General features: G+C 37.6%; 4 protein-coding genes across 4 annotated transcripts in view; 2 read left to right on the forward strand and 2 right to left on the reverse strand.

Annotated features, from left to right (window-relative positions):
• Nucleotides 1-3,111, forward strand: part of LOC101291345 (cinnamoyl-CoA reductase 1-like) — a 3,406-nt gene extending 295 nt beyond the window's left edge. Inside the window, exons 2-4 of the mRNA XM_004301538.1 lie at nt 3-152; nt 230-579; nt 2,637-3,111. Of these exons, the coding sequence (XP_004301586.1) occupies nt 3-152; nt 230-579; nt 2,637-2,805 (669 nt within the window). The 3' untranslated portion in view covers nt 2,806-3,111. The remainder of the gene's footprint in view (nt 1-2; nt 153-229; nt 580-2,636) is intronic.
• A 474-nt stretch (nt 3,112-3,585) lies between these two features.
• Nucleotides 3,586-5,216, forward strand: LOC101291634 (stAR-related lipid transfer protein 5-like). The gene is made up of 5 exons (XM_004301539.1): nt 3,586-3,852; nt 3,948-4,218; nt 4,315-4,473; nt 4,765-4,911; nt 5,097-5,216. The coding sequence occupies exons 1-5, from the start codon at nt 3,821-3,823 to the stop codon at nt 5,214-5,216; spliced, it is 729 nt and encodes a 242-aa protein (XP_004301587.1). The 5' UTR covers nt 3,586-3,820.
• Nucleotides 5,217-6,366: 1,150 nt separating this feature from the next.
• On the reverse strand, nt 6,367-12,939 carry LOC101291929 (probable leucine-rich repeat receptor-like protein kinase At5g49770-like). Its single transcript, XM_004301540.1, has 19 exons — nt 12,855-12,939; nt 12,143-12,269; nt 11,983-12,054; nt 11,626-11,700; nt 11,462-11,533; nt 11,116-11,277; nt 10,944-11,018; nt 10,618-10,689; nt 10,436-10,507; nt 10,258-10,326; nt 10,036-10,110; nt 9,869-9,940; nt 9,600-9,734; nt 8,833-9,326; nt 8,560-8,715; nt 8,326-8,465; nt 7,911-8,130; nt 7,141-7,376; nt 6,367-7,035 (listed from the first exon to the last, which is right to left on the reverse strand). Exons 1-19 carry the CDS (start codon nt 12,937-12,939, stop codon nt 6,562-6,564), a joined length of 2,883 nt encoding a protein of 960 aa, XP_004301588.1. The 3' UTR covers nt 6,367-6,561.
• A 450-nt stretch (nt 12,940-13,389) lies between these two features.
• On the reverse strand, nt 13,390-20,165 carry LOC101298426 (probable leucine-rich repeat receptor-like protein kinase At5g49770-like). The gene is made up of 19 exons (XM_004300002.1): nt 20,041-20,165; nt 19,330-19,450; nt 19,162-19,233; nt 18,836-18,910; nt 18,653-18,724; nt 18,308-18,469; nt 18,132-18,206; nt 17,815-17,886; nt 17,640-17,711; nt 17,470-17,538; nt 17,199-17,273; nt 17,032-17,103; nt 16,770-16,904; nt 16,016-16,506; nt 15,767-15,922; nt 15,536-15,675; nt 15,117-15,336; nt 14,384-14,619; nt 13,390-14,220 (listed from the first exon to the last, which is right to left on the reverse strand). The coding sequence occupies exons 1-19, from the start codon at nt 20,123-20,125 to the stop codon at nt 13,753-13,755; spliced, it is 2,868 nt and encodes a 955-aa protein (XP_004300050.1). The 5' UTR covers nt 20,126-20,165; the 3' UTR covers nt 13,390-13,752.
• Between the last annotated feature and the right edge of the window lie 686 nt (nt 20,166-20,851).

Consider the following 20,851-nt stretch of genomic DNA (forward strand, 5'->3'; position numbering starts at 1 on the left):
TCAATGTCCTCCAGGCCGCTTCCAGCTTCGGCGTCCGGCGCGTCGTCCTCACCTCCTCCATCTCTTCCATGGTCCCCAACCCCGGTTGGCCCAGCCACAAAGTCTTCGACGAGACGTCTTGGACCGATCTCGATTACTGCAAATCCCGCCAGGTCAATTTTTAATGATTTTAATTTGTTAATATTTTAGTGATATTAACGTGTTAATTTCGATCCAACAACAACAACAGAAATGGTATCCGGTGTCGAAGACACTAGCAGAGAAGGCGGCTTGGGATTATGCAGAGAAGAATGGATTAGATGTGGTAGCAATCCATCCAGCCACATGTCTCGGACCTCTTCTGCAGCCTGGTTTGAATGCCAGCTGTGCTGTTCTGCTCAACTTGCTGCAGGGATCCACAGACACACAAGAGTACCACTGGTTGGGGGCTGTGCATGTCAGAGATGTCGCCAAGGCGCAAGTTTTGCTGTTTGAGACTCCTGCGGCTTCTGGGAGGTACCTTTGCACCAATGGTATATATCAATTCGGTGACTTTGCAGATAGAGTCTCCAAACTCTTCCCCCAGTTTCCGGTTCACAGGTTAGTGTCGAAGCTAAGGCAATCTCAAATGTGAATGTGCACATTTATTGTTATGATCCCTGGTGTATTATATGGATTGTGCTGAATGCTTATGAGTAGTTTAATCCTGTGCAATGAATCTATGTAGAGATTGCATTAAGATCTAAAGGCAGTTCAGTTTTTGGTAGACAGACTCATGTGTGGCCGTGAACTGTCTATGATTAAGTAATACTGCTGTAACTGCATTTTAATGATTTGTAGGGTACTTGCAAACTATTCTAGTAATAAGGTTGCATTGAGAATAGGTAGGGATGACACTTGAAAATGATTAATACCTAGTGAAGTAGAGTAGAAGCGAAGTCGTAACCAACCACCAAAGAAGATTAGGATAAATTAAACATTTTTACTCGAATAGGCATTTTGCAAGTGGATATGGAGGAGCTAAAGAGTAATTAGAAATCTCAAGCAGTGTTAACCTGGATATCTGTCAGTGGATGCCTATCCTTTTCCAAACTTCAAAGTTGCTAGCAAATTTAGTCTCCTTACTCTTAGAATTAGAATCTTGTTGCCCTCTTGTTGATATATAGAGGCTACTGAGCTGCAAGAAACAGTAGTTCTTAACACTATTGATGGTGCTAGAAGGGACGTATTTAAGTTAGAAATTGATCATTGGAAAAGGGATATAGGTGAGGACGTGAGGTGGCAGAAGGTACGAAAAAGAAACATAACTTTTATGAACTTAATATATTCATAGCTGTGAGAAATCCACTTCAATATAGTATTATTATCTCTGTATTACTGCAATCACCTCACTGAATGTGGTGCATAGGTGCACCTGATTATATATCTACAAAATTTTTTTTATTTATGAGCTCTCCTTTGCCTCTTATTTTGTGACTGCTTCCTTGCCAATCCGTCTCTCTCTCTCTCTCTCTCTCTCTCTCTCTCCCTGTGTATATATTCCATTATCTTCTTATTATTTCTCTATGTATTCTAGAAGTTGAATTCCTTGTGATCAAAGGTACCTGCTTTTGTGAATCCCCAGCCTTTTAGCACTACCAAAGGGGGCTTCGCAGCACGAATTGTTGTGGTTTTCACTTTCAGAGAATCAACTTTACATTCTGTGTATGACGCTTCTATACATATGTTTTCTCCTTATATTTTTCTGATAATTATTTTAAAACAAACTAATGTCTTCCTTCTTGTATACTTCTTGTAAAAAATTTCAATATAGGTGATATTTTCTTTAAAGACAATACCTCTTCCCACTTAGAATGGAAAGGAAATGGCTTCAAATGCATCTATCTGGCAGTTATAGCAAATATGTCAAATTCGTATATGTTGGGACAAAACTGATACCCAGTTATGTAACATTTTAGTTATGACCTTTGATTGAACACTTTTCAGTGTTGTTATTTCCAGAGTAATGATGCTGCCTTTTAAGCAAAGTTTTACTTCAGAGGAATATGCTAAAGTATATGATGAGCAACAAATTGTTATGATTGCTTTTAAACAAATTTGAATTTCAAAAAGATATGCACAAGTGTAAATGATTGCCTATATGTACATTCCATCATCCTTTGAAATGTGCTCGGATGCATGAAGCTCTTTAGTGATTTGTAAATGTCAAACATTGCTTCTATCATTGTCGTTTCCTGTGTTGCTCTTTCCATGTAATGGTCTTGTTTGATAGCCAGGACAAGGCTTCTTAGCTAGCTTTCATTTGTTTTTTCTTGATTGGCAAATTTTCAAATTGCTGAAGGAAATTGAGACTAGGGTTAATAGGCAAGATTGTGAGATTGAAAACAATGCAATGTGGAGCTCGAGCTTGAAGTGAACCCAAAGATTGCAAACAATTCCAATGAAACAAAATTTTAGTGAATCATTGATATCATCAGTCATTTTAACTCCTATTAGTATAGGTTTTGCACAGTGAGACTTGTACTGTTTTGGAGAACGTGAACATCTTGTTGGTCGACTTATTGTTATTTTGGTTATTATATATGGAACCAGATTTTATTTATTTATTTTAATTTGAAGATATAACGAACTAGAGCTTGACTTGAACACATGTACAGGTTTAACGGAGAAACCCAACCAGGCCTCAAGGATTGCAAGGATGCTGCAAAGAGATTAATCGACCTGGGTCTGGTTTTCACACCAATTGAAGATGCTGTCCGGGACACAGTGGAGAGCCTCAAAGCTAGAGGCTTTTTGAAGCAGGAAGAGACGTCACAATCTAGCTAGTTGGCACATAACAATGAGTGGAAATGAAGTGTTGGTCGACATAATTAGTTTCTTAGTCCTCTTCCTATCATTGCCTTTAACTTTTATTCGTTTCAAAAGTTGAACATTATCTATATATTCTTGGAACTGAGCATCATATGTTTATAAAAGTAACATTATCTATCATTGTTTTTAGTGATTTCCAAGAGACAATTGGAGTCACTAGATGGTGTCGTTTTTACTGCACGGTGCGTAGTGCAGAGTATATTGCCTGCAAACTGCATCTGCAAGCATGTGGTGAATTATCAATCAATCTGAAAACCAAGGCCATTATTTAATGACAGATCCTTGGAACTATTCCTTTCATGGCCATAAAGCAGGATGCACTTGCTACATGAATAGCAGGAAGGAAATAGAAAGGGACGATGTGCTAGTACCACAGCTACCGCTCCCCGGCAAGAGGACCACCGTGGCTGGCTTTGCTTTTTTCTGGGCACGTGATTTGGGTCCTATAGAATTGATTGAGTATTGACTCCTTGATGGTATTCTGTTAGGTGTCTTTGTCCCTCATAATCAGGCAAGCTTGGAGGGGGTAGTGTGCCTAATTGAGCTTTCCATTGGCATGGAGGCTTTAGTTTTTAGCCTTTTCCTTGTTTGTTCTGGCAAACCTGCTTCCCTTGGTTTTGTTTTTAAAAGCCTTCCCCAACACTACATGTGCTTCATCTTCCCTACCTTTGCTCTGGCTCCTTTTCTGAAAACAAAAGAATCAATCCATTTCTTCTTTTATTTTTTGGTTGTTAGAGAGAGAGAGAGAGAGACGTGCAGTTCCAATCATGGAGGTTCCTCTGGCATTGCATGTGCCCCTATCTCTTCGCCCCACTTCTTATTATTCTACACTTCTATGAAACTAGTACTTCCTTGTTTATATATCATTCATTCCCACTTTGAAACTCATAATGCCCTTAGGCTTTTAGCCCTCCATGATAAAAGCTAGCCTCCATTGAAATTGAGGCTGAAATTTGAGCAGATTTCCGAGATGGTTAGTCCAGCACCCTGCAGCCGATCCTGGTGAGTTTTTACTTTCCATGTCATTGTTGTTTCTCATTGTGATGAGTTGAATAAATTTGAGGAGCCTAATTGATATTTTCGGTTTGGAAATCAAGGTCTATAAGCGAGGACTCGCTAAAAAGATATGTGCAGTTTGCGAGTGAGAGCTGCATACAAGAGTTACTGTCTGCTTCAGACTCCACTAGGGGGATTGGGATTAATAATGGCAATGATGGCTGGAAGGTTCTTACTCTTGAAAACGGAGTGGAAATATCCAAACGGAGGTCTGGAAATGGATCATTCCACACCTTCCGCAGCCGCTGGCTGCTCAGATCAGTATCACCCCAACAATTTATCGCTGTTGCTAATGCAATAGATGCTGCCAAGGTCAACTACTAGTTCCATATTATGTGTATATTTAGTTTCTTCTTGAATAATAAACTTGTTGGATTTTTATTGAGTTTATTGAACCTGAACATGCAGCAATGGGATTCTGATCTGGTAGAAGCAAGGTACATAAAAGATCTTGACGACAACCTCAGCATCATCCGGCTCAAGTTTGGAGATAATTCCAAGCCCCTATTTAGAAATAGAGAATTCATAGTGTATGAGCGACGCGAAACCATGGAAGATGGCACTCTGGTAGGTGCTTCATACTTCATACTCATAGTTTATAAGATATATACAATATTGTTTGTGTTTGAGTTTCATCATGAAATTTAACTTGTCTAACCAATTCCTAATGAGAGTTAAACTTATCACACTTTGTGACATGAGAGTTAAACTTGTGAACAACTTGTATTGGGTGCAATGAAGCAAGTATGACGCCCACAATACGTGTAAGACGGGGGATGTCAGCTCTGAACATCCAACCCCAGAACCATATGTATAGTGGTTGTCGATATATAACTGACAGGAGTTTTCCCTGTGCAGGTGGTAGCAGTTGCTTCACTTCCAAAGGAGATAGCTGCTGGATTGCAGCCAAAGCAAAATAATGCAATCAGAGGACTGCTGTTGCAATCAGGATGGGTAGTTGAGAGGCTTGATGGTGACTCTTGCATGGTCACCTATGTTGTTCAGGTACACTCCTCTACTTTTTAATCTACATAATGACTTCTTATTCCTTCACCATAACCATAATGTTGCAGTTTTCACTTTTGAGTAACAATCCTCGGAAAAAAAAAAAAAAAGCAAAAGGAGAGAACTGATTAACCTCTTTTTCTTACTAATATTTTTGTTGGTTAAACTTGTCCTGTTTATTACAGTTGGATCCTGCAGGCTGGATGCCCAAGTGCTTTGTCAATCGACTTAACAATAAACTAGTTAAGATCATTGAAAATCTAAAGAAACTGGCGCAAGCTTGTCCAATTGATGGGGATACCTGAGTGATTAGATTGTACAGAGGGCTTGAAAAATGAAAAGGACACACTACGAATGCAATCTTTCTGTGCCATTTTCAAAGTACAAACTCCCAGAACCAATAATATATTTTTGATTCTGTTATCATATTGTAAATAACTAGCAGAATGCAATCAGAGATTCTTTTTGGTTTTGCTTTTGTGTCAACTTAACCTTTCACTTGAAGCCTAAAAAACTTGCAGCAAGCTTACAAAAACAAAGGAAAGCTAAAGACACAGAGAACCATATTAAAACTCGGACAACTGACAATCATTAGGGAGTACAGGAAATTGAAAATCATCACACTTCAGAATGTGCACGAAGGAACCAGACAGCTTGCATATCAAGAAAATCAGTCGCAGCATTAGCCGATCTGTCTAAAGGGTGAAGATACATTTCCCAGTGTTAGCAAGACGACTTTCTCCTTCCACAGACTTAATAAGCTGTTCGTTATCAGATTCCAATATTACATGCTTTTGCCGAAACTTAATCCTCCAAGGCAGCAGCTCTAACCTCAAATTGCAACACTGATACTGCAGAATCAAACTTTTCCACACCAGGCCACCAGCAACAACCTGATAACTTGAATCACAGGCAATCTCTCCTGTATTAGATACCAATAAGAGGAGGTTTCCACTTTGCATTCACCACCATTCTAGAAAAGGATGATTTCAACAAAACCTCTTCGGAACACTCTAAAATTGATGCACAGCTCTAAGAGAGCTGGTCTTCCAAATTATCAACAATGTTTAAGCCACCCAACGTTGAACTTCAAACCTGTCCACCTTATGCTCACCCAACTTTGAGAAAACACCCTGGAGTCATTGACTACGGGTGGTAATAGCAGCTGATGTAACATTGTAGCTGATTGGTAGGGCACCAGACAACATTGGACTAAGAACTGTCAGGCTAGCTTTTCCTTTGTACCTGAAGCTCAACTGATGCCAAGTAACAATTATAAGTTTTGCTGGTTCCTTAATAACCACATTAACACAAGTATTTTAAACAATTTTCTTTTTTTATCTCATCTAATAATGAAGTTAGAATCACATATTAAGGTTACCCGAGTTCTTGGAATAATGTCAAATCTAACTGTTGAGCATGGCAAAATTAACAGAAGCAATGTTTTGCTTCTTTAAAAATCACTTTCCTATTTAATCGATTTGTCATAACAAACAGTTTAGCAGTAAAAACTTTTGGACACACAATACTTATATTACATATATTCATGAACACCGAATCACTAACTGTTATGTATACAAGTACTGAAGCAAGCTACTAATTAACACCAAGTACTCACCATTATTCTAGATATATTTACATTCATGCTCCCTACTGCGGCTCTATCTTTGAAGACGGAAACACTCCACTGTAATCAAAGGCAGCCTCAATATTGCTGTACGGATGCCTAACCCTTGCCGGATCCTCATAGCTTGAGGAAGTGGATGCCGATTCAGCATTAGGGTTCAGTCCAGCAAGCTGCATAATGTATTCAATCTCTTTCACCACCTCACTCATTGTAGGCCTGTTGACTCCTTCTTCTTGAACACAAGCCATTGCAAGATCCACAAACCTCTCTAAACCTACCAGTGTTGTTCTCAAACCAATGGCTGAATCCAGGATCACATGAAGGTTGTATAATTCTTTAGTCCTGTCCATTGCCATTCTTACTTCTCGCACGATATATTTTCCTTGTTCTATCGGTTTTCTTGCAGTAAGTATCTCCAACATTAGCACTCCAAAACCATAAACATCACTCTTCTCAGTCAACCGTTGAGTCATGTAATATTCAGGATCCATGTATCCCTACAACAAATGAAAGGAGTGCTTAGGACCTAATTCATAACATGATACTTTCTCTTTCGATTTTGATGAATTTATAATCACGAGTGTTAATGAAATTAAACTGACCATTGTCCCTTTAACTTGAGTGGAGACATGATCCCTCCCACTGTCACCCATGGACTTGGAGAGACCAAAATCAGCAACTTTCGCACTCAATCTGTTGTCCAACAGAACATTAGTTGACTTGATATCTCTGTGGATAATTGGAGGGTGGCAAAGTTCATGAAGATAGGCTAAGCCTCTAGCTGTACCAAGTGCTATTTTAAGTCTCCTCGGCCAATCTAATCTGATTCCTGACTTACCTGCACAGACAATTTTGTTTGTAACATCAAAATAAGTAAAATAAGAAAATGAAGTGAAGCTAAAGTGTGCCTCTTAGAAACTGTCTTTCCTTGTTGTGGTAGATACAGACATAGAGTACAATACATAGCTAGGCTAAGAGCAATTACGATGTTCCATTTGATAGCATCCTAATTCCTAAAGATAGGCCTTATAACTATTCACTACTTATTGCGGTACAGTTAAAGGTAGACTGAACTACTGGATAGCTTTTTCTTTCTCGGCAACGAGGTTCTGTTCCTCTGCTCAGAAGTTTCTCATTCAACATCCACTGCATTGGTATTTGTACCGGTCTTACATTTACTGATGTGATTCTCATATTCAATTAGTCTCCTTACATATCAACATCCGACATTTTTCTGAATAGTCTGACACTTGTATTCTTAAGTAGGTTATGTATCAAGACTACACATTAGGATATCAATATACTAATATGTTATATGTGTTGATTATTAGAAGGTAGATAGCATTCATGAGAATAGAGTTGATACAATTACCTGAAAGACTATCCTTAAGAGTCCCATTTGCTACATACTCATACACCAGCATCTGCTCATCTCGGTCAAAACAAAATCCTACAAGGCTGACAAGGTTCTTATGATGAACTCGTGAAAGAAGTTCAATCTCACTTTTGAACTGATGTCCACCTTGGATAGATTCTGTGTGAGCTCGTTTGATGGCAATCAGTTGCCCTGTGGGAAGAGTTCCACGGTAAACCTATAAGACAGTAAACACTGATTCGATAAGTACCTTTTATAGTATTACTTGGTAAGTAAGTACTTATTTCTCAAGGTTCAGTGAAGAACGTAAATTCTAGGATGTTTAACAATTACATGTTAAGTTGCTGAACTGTCCATCAAAACTGTTATTTAGGAAATTATTTTAAAAAATCTCTTCAGTAAAAAGAGTTACCTTCCCATATCCCCCAGATCCAACATCATTTGCTTCTGAAAAGTTGTTGCTATATTTCATAAGCTCTTCAAAAGAGAACGATCTAGCACCTTTTAACTGAGGAATGCTACCACTGCTTTTATTATTCACATCCCATTTGCCTGCATTTGATTGACGATATCAGTGAGTTAGGAAGTACAAGAATAAAAGATATGACACAATTAACTTGAAGTGAAAAAATTGGATTTGTCTTACCAAAAGGATTGTTTTGATCAGTGGCTCTTTTTGCCCTTCGCTTCTGGCGAATAGCATAAATTCCTACAAGGAGAAATATCAGCACAAGAACAGAAGCACCAGCTGCTGCTCCAATGATAATGCCCACATTGGACGATTTGTTTGGTTTTGATGGTGCTATCGTCTCTACTGCATTATGAGAAGAGACAAAGAAAGAAATATGTGTCAACACAAAAAGAAAAAAGAAAAAAATTATTGGGAGAACTATTTCTCCTGTATGGAAAATTAATACACAATCACCTGCAAAGTCTGAATAATCATTTCCGATAAAAACGATTGGTCCAAAATACTTTTGAGGCTTGAATGTTTGGTTACTGAGTAGAAAAGCAATATTAGAAACTTCCTTTCTAGTGAAACGATTTTGGATTTGTGGGAATACTTCTAGGCTCAACCAAATGTATGCATGGGAGTCCTTGGTGAGGTTACTGAAAGAGACTGAATCAACGTTAACTTGATGTTTACTGAAAAAACCCGTGAGATTGTTCTCAAGCTCTTTGAAGACATTTGAGTTTTCCCAGTCTGAGAAGGTAGGAGCTCTAAAGTTTATTCTGCCCCCGTATGGATATGCACATTTACAGTTGGGGCTTGAAACCTGATCGGAACTGCAAGCACTGGGAACACAGTTATTTGGCAATGTTTCATATTGGACGAGATCAGATGATTGTGAAATCTTGCAGTAACTCATCAGTGATGCCCCAGTTTCAGTACAAACTGGATTTTGAACAAGTCTGCAGCAGGACAAAAAAAAGAAGAAAAGAAGATAAATAGCCTACTGAGGTATCAAGACAGTAATACAACTTCCAACAGGCAATAACATTATTTATCTCCCTTTTACCAGATAGTCTATGTAAATTATAAGCAACCAACTGGAATTTTAAGTCCCAAAATGACAATTATACAACATATTGTGCTGGATAATTCATATGACTATAGATCATTCTCATTTGTTTTAACAATATATTGTATTGGACTGCATAAAATTACTATCAAGATTGGCTTACATTAAAATGCCATCATATCCTCCATTTCCCTCGTATTCATGAATTTTATTATTTTGTAAATCAATGAGTTGCAATTGACTGCTATAGGAAGTCCCAATATCCAAGGTGCCATTTAGCTGGTTGTTCTTCAGGACCCTGTTATGACATCACATATCATATCACAAAAATATTAGAAGATTTGTCGTGCTCTAAAATGAGGGAACTGCAGCATTATATTTATTTACCACGTTTACTGTGGTACACAGAAATTGTGTCAGGCCAATACTCACACAGTCTGTAAGTTTGAAAGGCTGAATAGAGAAACAGGTATTTCTCCTTGAAGTTTTGTGTCCTCCATGATTCTGGTTTACAAGATACATAGGTTATTAAACAATGTAGACTTCCGGTTTAGATGCATATGTGTCACACAGGACAGGAGGGTTGACAAAGGACATACAATGTGGTCAAAGACTCTAGTGTTGAGAACCATGGTGGAACATCAGACGTGTCGAAACTATTATTGCTCAAATCCCTGAGAAAAGAAAAAGAAAAAAGAAAATCAAGTTACACAGTGCATTAGAGAAACCAAACACAAATTATATTCTGATGGGAAGAAGATGATCAATTCAAATCATTATCATTGAAACTAAAGCATAACTTGAAATTGTTTATCACTTACACATAATGGAGACCGATCATGCCAGTAAGGTCGGGAGCAGGGCCGCTCAACTTGTTGTTGGACAAGAACCTAAGAAAATGAACACATGTGCCTCTATAAAGTGTTTTGCATACTAAATGGTAACAACTCTCCCTGAAACAGTATAAAGTAATATACGGAAAATGTTTTATCTGCTCACAGCTGAGAAACATTTGTAAGATTGTTGAAGCTGAGAGGAATAAGCCCACTTAATATGTTATCATCAAATCGCCTGTAATCAGAGAGTTATACTTCAATAAAAGAGCCTCAGTGTGAGAAAATTAGTATGAAAAAAAGAGAATCCATATAATGTGTTAGTGAAATCAGGGCAGTGATACTCACACGACCTCCAAAGACTTTACAAGTCCAACGCTGGAAGGGATGCTGCCAGTGAGTTTATTACTTTCGAAGAGCCTGAGCAAGAAATGTACAAGGGAATGCAAAATGTTTGAGAAACAGAAAATATCTGTAGATACAATACAGTAGAGAGTTGAGCAGTTAGGAATCCTATTGTACAAAACAGTCACTAGATATGAAAAAAGGACTCAAAGGGATACAGGGCATACTTTCAACTTTCAACAATGCACAGCTATTTCCAATTATCAAGCTATGCCTACATTTCCAAAAAATATGTGTGTGGGTGTTTTGAGTCTTTTATTTAGTCTTACACATGTATCAGTCTCATGTTTGAGTTAAAAAGCTTTGATGGAATTGGGCCTGAGAGATGATTGATTCCGAGATGACTGCAAAAATTGGAGACCGTCTTAAATGAATGAAGGATAGCATTACAGGCTAGGAAAATATACCAACCAATAAAAACTAAAAAGAAAGTTAGCATACAAGTGCTTGCAATGACTGAGCATGTCAAGTCCAGGTTCAACACCATCAGAAACTGGGATGGGTCCTTCGAGGTTGTTGTCAGCTAGATCCAGCCAGTACAGTTTAGACAGATTACCAATGGAAGATGGGATCCTCCCACTAAATCTGTTAGAATTCAGAGATCTGTTGTTTCATAAACGAAAAGAGCACTATGAGGACCAAGTATATGAAAATTTTAAATAAATAAGCAGATATAGCAGAATCTAAGCAGATCATGTCCTTTACAGCTTCCAATATAACAACCTTTAGCTTTTTTCATCTTTAAGCAAAGCAGTAAACCATTTATGAAGTTATATATATTTCTTACAGAAAAATTAGCTCTTGTAGGGACCCTATTGAAGCAGGGATGAGACCAGAGAAACTGCAACCAACCAGGATTCTGCAACAGACCCAAGCAATTTTACTCAAAAGATTTTACAATGGCGTTGTATCTTTAACACTTGGTCTGCACGTAACACGGTATGTACTTACATGTTATACAGCTTCTTCAAGCTCCCAATTTCTGTTGGGAGTGGTCCTGTCAGGCCCTTGTTGTAAGATAGATCCCTAGATGAAGAGACTCATGAAAGACGAATCAGAATGCTTAATTTGTAAATTACTGTAGAAATTGCTCTATTTAGTTATAAAAATTTCTGGAATATTGTTTTGATCAATTATATGATTATAGATGTAGCATTGCAAGTTCATCAAGCCTTGAGAGTGTGCAGCACATCTTATGACATCTCATAATGGAGTCTAACAAATAGTAAAGGTTGACCAGTTGCTGAATTGTATCAAGTTCATGTGAAATACAACTAGAAGAAGAGAAAAGGGTATTCGAAGACCTACAAAATTTGTAGTTCAGAAAACTGATCAATATCTCCAGAGAGTGTGCCAGTCAAATTCATACTTGGTAATATTCTGAAAAATAGAAGACACTTCGGATATAAATCAGTGGAATATACAGGCATATATAGTTCTTGAATTCTGATAAGTGTTAGAACCATACAAAGAGATCACACGCATGTTGGTACACCTAATGCCATCCCAGTCATCTTCACAAGGATCAGACAGACGAGTCCCCCAACTTGGAGGCGTGTTATTCCATAGTTGCTTTAGAAACGTCAAACCCATAACTGCATCAATAAAATATTATCACAATGCAATCTTGCAAAAGCTGAATTCTCAAAGAAGAATTTTCCTATTAAGTGAAACAGAGAGAAATTGCAAACTTAGAAAGGAGTGTGAAGTTAGTTCCTAGCTCAAATCCTAAATGATAACTAATTTACAAGTTTCTGAAAGTAGTCAAAGAAAACTATTTCACCAACTGTAGCTAAAGCAATCCAAGCATCTGAATAAGAATTGCCCAATACAGTACAAAGTAAATGTAATCGACTAAAAGCATACAGAATCAAACATTAGATGAATTTAAGCATTTCTGATGTCAAAAAGATAATACTTCCTTAATATGGTTCCTCAATGAACAAAGAATTGATTACCATATACTACTTTCTTTGAAATCCGGATTACAACATACAGTTACTGGAACTGTTGGATGAGTACTTAATCATATGTTATTTCAGCATTGGGAAATGTATTTTGACATGAACTAAAAACATAATATATAGAATGCTAAAGATCAGGTACAACAATCCCTCCAAATTCAGATATTAACAAATAAATGGAGTAAGCAAATCAAATATTAGCTATATTAAGCTTACCATCCTGAGGACTTGTCACATGATTGGCTAAAACGAGAAAAGGAGCGAATATAAGAAGCAGAAACACCTGAGTTCTGTGATCCATTGTTCTATCCAAGACTTCTATACTTCAAAAAAGCTTCAGCTGAAACTCATACAGACGTTTAGCAATGATTTCATGTAACACTGGTGTCAACCATTCAATATCGAAGTCTTTATTCTGTTTAGGTATGCAACTACATGCTCACTGAATATAAATACTGCACAGACGCACAGTAGTTGCTTTGCCTCGTCATTGGACTTTGTTAGGAAGAGAATGACAGCAAGCAAGTTGTTTATGCAATATGCAAGGTCAATAGCTATAAAATACTTCAACATAACACAGTGGCTAATATAGTAGCAACAAAATAGCAAGTCTTTGAGACCAGGAGCAGAATAGAACCATTCAAATGCTTTTTCAGCTTGGAGATATCCACAGTTCCACACTAGGAGTTAAGAACAAATATGATACTCAAAAATCATTTGACAGAGATTGGCTGGGAAGATTATTATAGGAAGATGAAGAAATGTCTCGTCTCTTCTCTCCCAGTCGTTATCGATCGGAGAAGCAATATTCAGCTACAACTTGATAGAAAGGGCACATAGTTGACTAGATGAATTGTTGGTTTAGGGTTTAGACTAATCCAATGGCCTTGTCAATGGTTGGTTCCATGGCATACATGTTTCTTAATTTCAAGCTCAGCTGTCAATGAGCAAGTGATTGAAGGGAGGGGTAACCCAACAAGTTGAAGTACCCTCTTCCGTTACCCCCTGTCAACATCCACCTTGTGCCCCAAGCCATGCGGCAATAAATATAATTCGAATGGAATAAACTGTTATAAACTTAAGCAAGCTAGCTACTAATGTACAATCATGCTCCCTACAGCGGCTCTATCTTTGAAGCAGGAAATCCTCCACTATAATCAAAGGCCTCATCACTGTAAGGATGCTTAGTGCTTGCCTGATCCTCGTAGCTTGCGGAAGTGGATGCTGACTCTGCATTAGGGTTCAGACCAGCAAGCTGCATAATGTTTTCAATCTCTTTTACCACCTCACTCATTGTAGGCCTGTTGGCTCCTTCTTCTTCAACACAAGTCATTGCAAGATCAACAAACCTCTCTAAACCTTTGAGTGTCGTCCCCAAACCAATAGCTAAATCCAGGATGTCATGAAGGTTGTATAATTCTTTAGTCTTGTCCATTGCCGTCCTTACTTCTCGCACGATATATTTTCCTTGTTCTATGGGTCTTCTTGCAGTAAGGAGCTCCAACATTAGCACTCCAAAACCATAAACATCACTCTTCTCAGTCAACCGTTGCGTCATGTAATATTCAGGATCCATGTATCCCTACAATAAATGAAGGGAGCACTTAGTCTTATGTCTGTAAAATCCTCAATACAATTAACCTAAAATAATTTAAATCAATGGCTAGTTAAACCTATGTCAGTATGTGATACTCTCTGTTTCGATTTTGATAAATTTATATTTTCAAGAGTTAAGGAAAACTGACCATTGTCCCTTTAACTTGAGTGGAGACATGATCCCTCCCACTGTTACCCATGGACTTGGAGAGACCGAAATCAGCAACTTTTGCATTCAAGTGGTTGTCCAACAGAACATTAGTTGATTTTATATCTCTGTGTATAATTGGAGGGTCGCAAAGTTCATGAAGATAGGCTAAGCCTCTAGCTGTACCAAGTGCTATTTTAAGTCTCCTCTGCCAATCTAATCTGATTCCTGACTTACCTGCATAGACAATTTTGTGTAACATCAAAATAAGCAAAATATGAAAATGGAATACAGCTGAATTGCGCCTTCTTAAATATGGTCTTCCCTTTCTGTACAATACATAGTCCTCAATAATGGAGTTTCATTTGATGCTGTCATAATGATAGGTCTCATAACTGTGCAGTTTTTGGTGAAGTAGAGTTAAAGACTGAACTAATGAATAGCTTTTTCCTTCGGAGTTGCAAACTTCAGTTCCTCTGCTCATAAGGTTTTCATTCAGATACCACTGTGTTGGTATTTGCAACGGTGATTACACTTACTGAGTGACGTGATTCTCGGGTAATCAACAGTTTCAGACATTCAACAGTTTGCTTAATAGTCTGACACTACAGCATTCTTAATGAGGTTATGATTTATGAACCAAGACTACAGATCCGGACATCAATATGTGTATACATTATACTTGTTAATTAATAGAAGGTAGGAGTATTGATGAGAATAGATTTAGTTGATACCTGAAAGACTATCCTTAAGAGTCCCATTTGCTACATACTCATACACCAGCATCTGCTCACCCCGGTCAAAACAAAATCCTAGAAGGCTGACAAGGTTCTTATGATGAACCCGTGAAAGAAGTTCAATCTCAGTTCTGAACTGATTTCCACCTTGAATAGATTCTGTGTGAGCTCGTTTGATGGCAATCAGTTGCCCTGTGGGAAGAATTCCACGGTAAACCTATAAGACAAGTAAACAGTAATTGGATAAGTACTCTCCTTTTTGTAGTTATACATGGTACCTACTTATTTCTGAAGGTTCAATGTAGAAAATATTTTTCTAGGAAGTTTAATAACTACATGTTAAATTTCTGTACCGTCCATTAAAACCATTATTTAGGAAATGACTTTAAACACAACTCTAAAGTAAAGAGAGTTACCTTTCCATAGCCCCCAGATCCAATATCATTTTCTTCTGAAAAGTTGTTGCTGTATTGCATGAGTTCTTCAAAAGAGAACGATCTAGCACCATTTAATTGAGGAACGCTACCCCTGCTCTTATCATTCACATCCCATTTGCCTGTATTTAATTGAAAAAATTAGTACGGTAGCGTACAAGAATAATCGATATATGATATGACACAGCTTGAACTGAGTAGGATTTGTTTTACCAAAAGGATTGTTTTTATCAGTGGCTCTTTTTGCCCTTCTTTTCTGGTGAATTGCATAAATTCCTACAAGAATTAATATTAGCACAAGAACAGAACCACCAGCTGCTGCTCCAATAATAATGCCCACATTAGACGATTTGTTTGATTCTGATGGTACTTCAACTGCATCAGGAGAAGAGACAACAAAATGTATCAACATTTACCAAAAAAAGGGAAATCTATTTCCTTCTGTACAGAAAATTAATAAACAATCACCTTCAAAGTATTCGTAATCGTCACCAATGAAATAGAAGGGTCCAAAAGATTTTTGAGGCTTGAATGTTTGGTTACTGAGTAGAAAAGAAATACTAGAAACTTCCTTTCTATTGAAACGATCTTGGCTTTGTGGAAATACTGCTAGAGCCAACTTAAGGTATGAAAGTGAATCCTTGGTGAGATTACTCAAAGATACAGAATCGACACTAAGTTGATGGGATAAGAAAGAATTCGTGAGTGCCTTCTCAAGCTCTTTGTAGTGAGTCGAGTTTTCCAAGTCTGAGAAGGTAGGAGCTCTAAAGATTAGAGTGCCCTTGTATGGATATGCACATTTACAGTTGGGGCTTGAAACCTGATTGGAGCTGCAGAGACTGGGCACACAGTTATTTGGCATTGTTTCATATGGCACGATATCAGATGATAGCGAAATCTTGCAGTAACTCAGTGAAGCTCCAGTTTCGTCACAAACTGGATTTTGAACAAGTCTGCAGCAGGCAAATAAAAAAGATAAATAGCCTGTCAAGGTTACAAAACAGTAACACAACTTCCAACAACCAATAACATCAGCTATTTCCCTTTTACCAGATAATCTAAGTATAATATATGCAATTCAACAGTAATTTTATGTCCTAAGATGACAACATGTTGTGCTAGATAATTAATATGACTAGAGATCAACCTCATTTGTTCTGGCAATATATTGTATTGGAGGAAAAACTGCATAAAATTACTATCAGGACTGGCTTACATCAAAGTACCACGGTATCCTCCATTTCCTTTGTATTCGCTTATTAAATTATTTTGCAAATCAACGAGAGTCAATTGACTGCTGGAGGTATTGACAATATCCAAAGTGCCATTCAGCTGGTTGTTCCTCAGGACCCTGGCACCACATCATATATCATCTCACAAAAATATTAGAAGATTGCTCCTGCTCTAAATGAGGGGACTGCAGCATTTATACACCACATTTATAGTGCTACAAGAGATCATGTCATGCCAATACTCACACAGTCTGTATGTTTGAAAGCCTGAATAGAGCAGCAGGTATTTCTCCTTGAAGTTGTGTGTCCGCCATGATTCTGGTATACAAGATACATAGGTTATTAAACAATGTAGACTTCCGGTTTAGATGCATATATGTCACATGGGACAGGAGGGTTGACAAAGGACATACAATGTGGTCAAAAACTCTAGTGTTGAAAACCACGGTGGAATATCAGACAAGTCGAAACTATTATTGCTTAAATCCCTGCAAAAGAATTAAAAAAACAAAATATTACATAGTGAATTAGAGATACCAAACACAAAGTATATTCTTGTGGCAAGAGGATGATTGATTCAAATCATTATCATATCATTTATGAAGTTGGATAAGTTCACTACTATAACACCATAATAAGTGACGGGGAAGCTAAAGCACTAATTGAGATTGTTTATTAACTTACAGATACTGGAGAAGGATCATGCCAGTAAGGTCAGGAGGAGGGCCGCTCAGCTTGTTGTTGGACAAGAACCTAAGAAGATGCACACCAGAGGCCTCCATAAGGTTTTTCATACTAAATGGTAACAACTCTCCAGAACAGTATAAAGTAATATATGGTTTTAATCTGCTCACAGCTGGGAAGCACTTGTAAGATTGCTGAGGCTCGGAGGAATAGGCCCACTTAACATGTTTCTGTCAAATCGCCTGTAGCCATTTATACTTCATTAAAAGAGCCTCACTGAGAAAAATTAGAACCAAAAACAGAATCCGCATAATGTATTAGAGAAATAGTGGCAGTGATACTCACACCACCTCCAAAGTCTTTAGAAGTCCAATGCTGGAAGGGATGCTGCCAGTGAGTTTATTACTTTCGAAGAGCCTGAGAAAGAAATAAACAAGGTGAAGCTGAATGTTTGAGAAAGATATTTGATCTGCGGATAAACTATATTAGAGAGTTGAGGAGCTAGAAATCTTTTGTTCAAAACCGTCACTAATTATGAAAAGAGGGAAGGACTCAAAGGGATACATGGTACACTTTTACTAATGCACAGATATTCCAAGTATCAAGTTCGGCCTACATTTATAAATGTGTGTGGGTGTTTTCTGTCGCATATTTAATCTTACACATGTATCAGACTCATGTTTGAGTTAAAGAGCTTTGATGGAATTGGGCCTGAGAGCTGATTGATTCCGAGATGACTGCAAAAATTGGAGACCATCTTAGATGAATGAAGGATAGCATTACAGGCCGGCTAGGAAAATATACCAACCGATAAAAATTAAAAAGAAAGTTAGCGTACAAGTGCTTGCAATGACTGAGCATGTCAAGTCCAGGTTCAACACCATCAGAAACTGGGATGGGTCCTTCGAGGTTGTTGTCAGCTAGATCCAGCCAATATAGTTTAGACAGATTACCAATGGAAGATGGGATCTTCCCACTAAATCTGTTAGCATTCAGAGATCTGTTGTTTCATAAACGAAAAGAGCACTATGAGGACCAAGTATATGAAAATTTTAAATAAATAAGCAGATATAGCAGATCATGTCATTTACAGCATCCAATATAACAACCTTTAGTTTTTTTCATCTTTAAGCAAAGCAGTAACCCATTTATGAAGTTATATATATATATATATTTTTCTTACAGAAATCTTAGCTCTTGTAGGGACCCTATTGAAGCAGGGATGAGACCAGAGAAACTGCAACCAACCAGGATTCTGCAACGGACAAAGGAATTTTGCTGAGAAGATTTTACAATGTATATAACAATTGGTCTCCACATGAAGAGACCAATTTCAAGTGGTCAACTAACAAATAGTATTTCTTACATGTTAGTAAGCTTCGTCAAACTCCCAATTTGTGTTGGGAGTGGTCCTGACAGGCCCTTGTTGTAAGAGAGATCCCTAGATGAAGAGACTCATCAAAGAAGAATTAGAATACCAGTTATAAAACTTCGTTGGAAATAATTTCTGATCAACTATATGTTTACAAGTAACATTGCAAGTTCATCAAGCCTGGAGAATATGCAGTGAATCTTATGATGTATGCATAATGGAATCTAACAAATAGTATTAATTGACCAGTTGTTGAAATGAATCAAGTTTGTGTGAAATATAAACTAGAAGAAAAGAAAAGGGTGTACTCGAAGACCTACAAAATTTGTAGTTCAGATAACTGTTGAATATCTCCAGAGAGTGAGCCACTCAAATTCATACTCGATAATGTTCTGTAAAATACAATACGCTTTAGAATATTATACTCTGGAATAAATAGGCCTAGACAGTGCAGTATTCTGGAATTATGATAAGTGGTAAAAACATACAAAGAGACGACACGCATGTTGGTACACCCAATTCCATCCCAACTATCTTCACAAGGATCGCGAGCTCCCCAACTTGGGGGTGTGTTAGTCCACAGTGCCATTAGAGACTTTAAACCAGTAACTGCATCAATATAATATTATCTTACAAAAGCTGAATTCTCAAAGAAGAATTTTTCCATCAATTGAAACAGAGATTCGCAAAGTTACAAAAGGATTAGGAAGATGAGTCCCAGCTCAAATCCCTATATACTAAGAATTAACGAGTTTATGAAAGCAACTTTAAAGAACAATTTTTCACCAACAGTAGCTATAGCAATCCAACCATCTCTTAAAAATTGCTTGTTCTCAAGACTAAGTGTTTCCTGATGAAGTACCAAGTAATCTTAAACTACTAAGGGACTCGAGAATCAAAATCTTATTCTTAACTAAATGAATTTAGCAGTCCTTTTGACATCAGGATTAATACTTCCTTAAAATGGTTCCTCAATTAATTTAAAAGAATAAATGATCATATATTACTTTCTCTGAGAACTGTATTACAACATACAGTTACTGGCACTGTTGGTTAAGTACTTCTATGCTATATCAGCATTGCAAAAACTAGAGACATAATAGCTAGAAAGCTAAAGAGCGCGTATAACAATCCTGCAAATTCAGATATGACCAAATAAATGGAGTAAGGAAAGCAAATAGTAGCTATATTGAGCTTACCATCCGGAATACTTGTCTGATGATTGGATAAAACGAGAACCGGAGCGTATATAAGAAGCAGAAACACTTGAGTTCGTTGATCCATTGTTCAATCCAAAACTTCTATGCTTCAAAAATAAATTCAGCTGGAACTCATACAAAAGCTTAGTGATAAATTCAGCTGGAACTCATACAAACTTCTTTGATCCATTGTTCAATAGCTTGTTATATCATACAGCATAGATGCACAGTGGTTGCTTTTCCTTGTTGTTGGACGTAGTTAAGAAGAGAACGACAGAAAACAACTGGTTTTTGCTATACACAAGGTCAGACGGTCAGTAGCTATATACTTCAAAATAACAGTGACTAATATAGTAGCAACAAAATAGCAAGTCTTCGAGGGCAGGAGCAGAAAAGAATCATTCAAAGGCTATCTTAGTTTCTTAGTTTGGATATATCCGCACTAGGAGTTAGAAACATATATGAAACTGAAAAATCATAGAGATTGGTTGGGAAATTCATTATAGGTAGATGAAGAATTGTCACCTCTCTTCTCTCGAGTCGTTATCGGAGAAGCACTATTCAGCTACAACTTGATAGGAAGGGCATAGTTGGATGGATTGGTGCTGTCAATGTGTGCAACTGTGCAAGTGATGGCGCGGGGGGGGTAACCCACCAAATTGAAGTCAATATACCCCTTCCATTACTCCATGTCCACATCCACCTTCTGCCCTTCTGCCCCATGTGACAAGAACTGAATGGAATGAAATATCTTCATCCGAAATTGCTTGCGAGTGAAATGAGTTTCTGCATAGCTACTTTCTTATATTTT

The sequence above is a fragment of the Fragaria vesca genome, linkage group LG5, assembly GCF_000184155.1.
Source record: "Fragaria vesca subsp. vesca linkage group LG5, FraVesHawaii_1.0, whole genome shotgun sequence".
NCBI classification, from domain to species: Eukaryota; Viridiplantae; Streptophyta; class Magnoliopsida; order Rosales; family Rosaceae; genus Fragaria; species Fragaria vesca.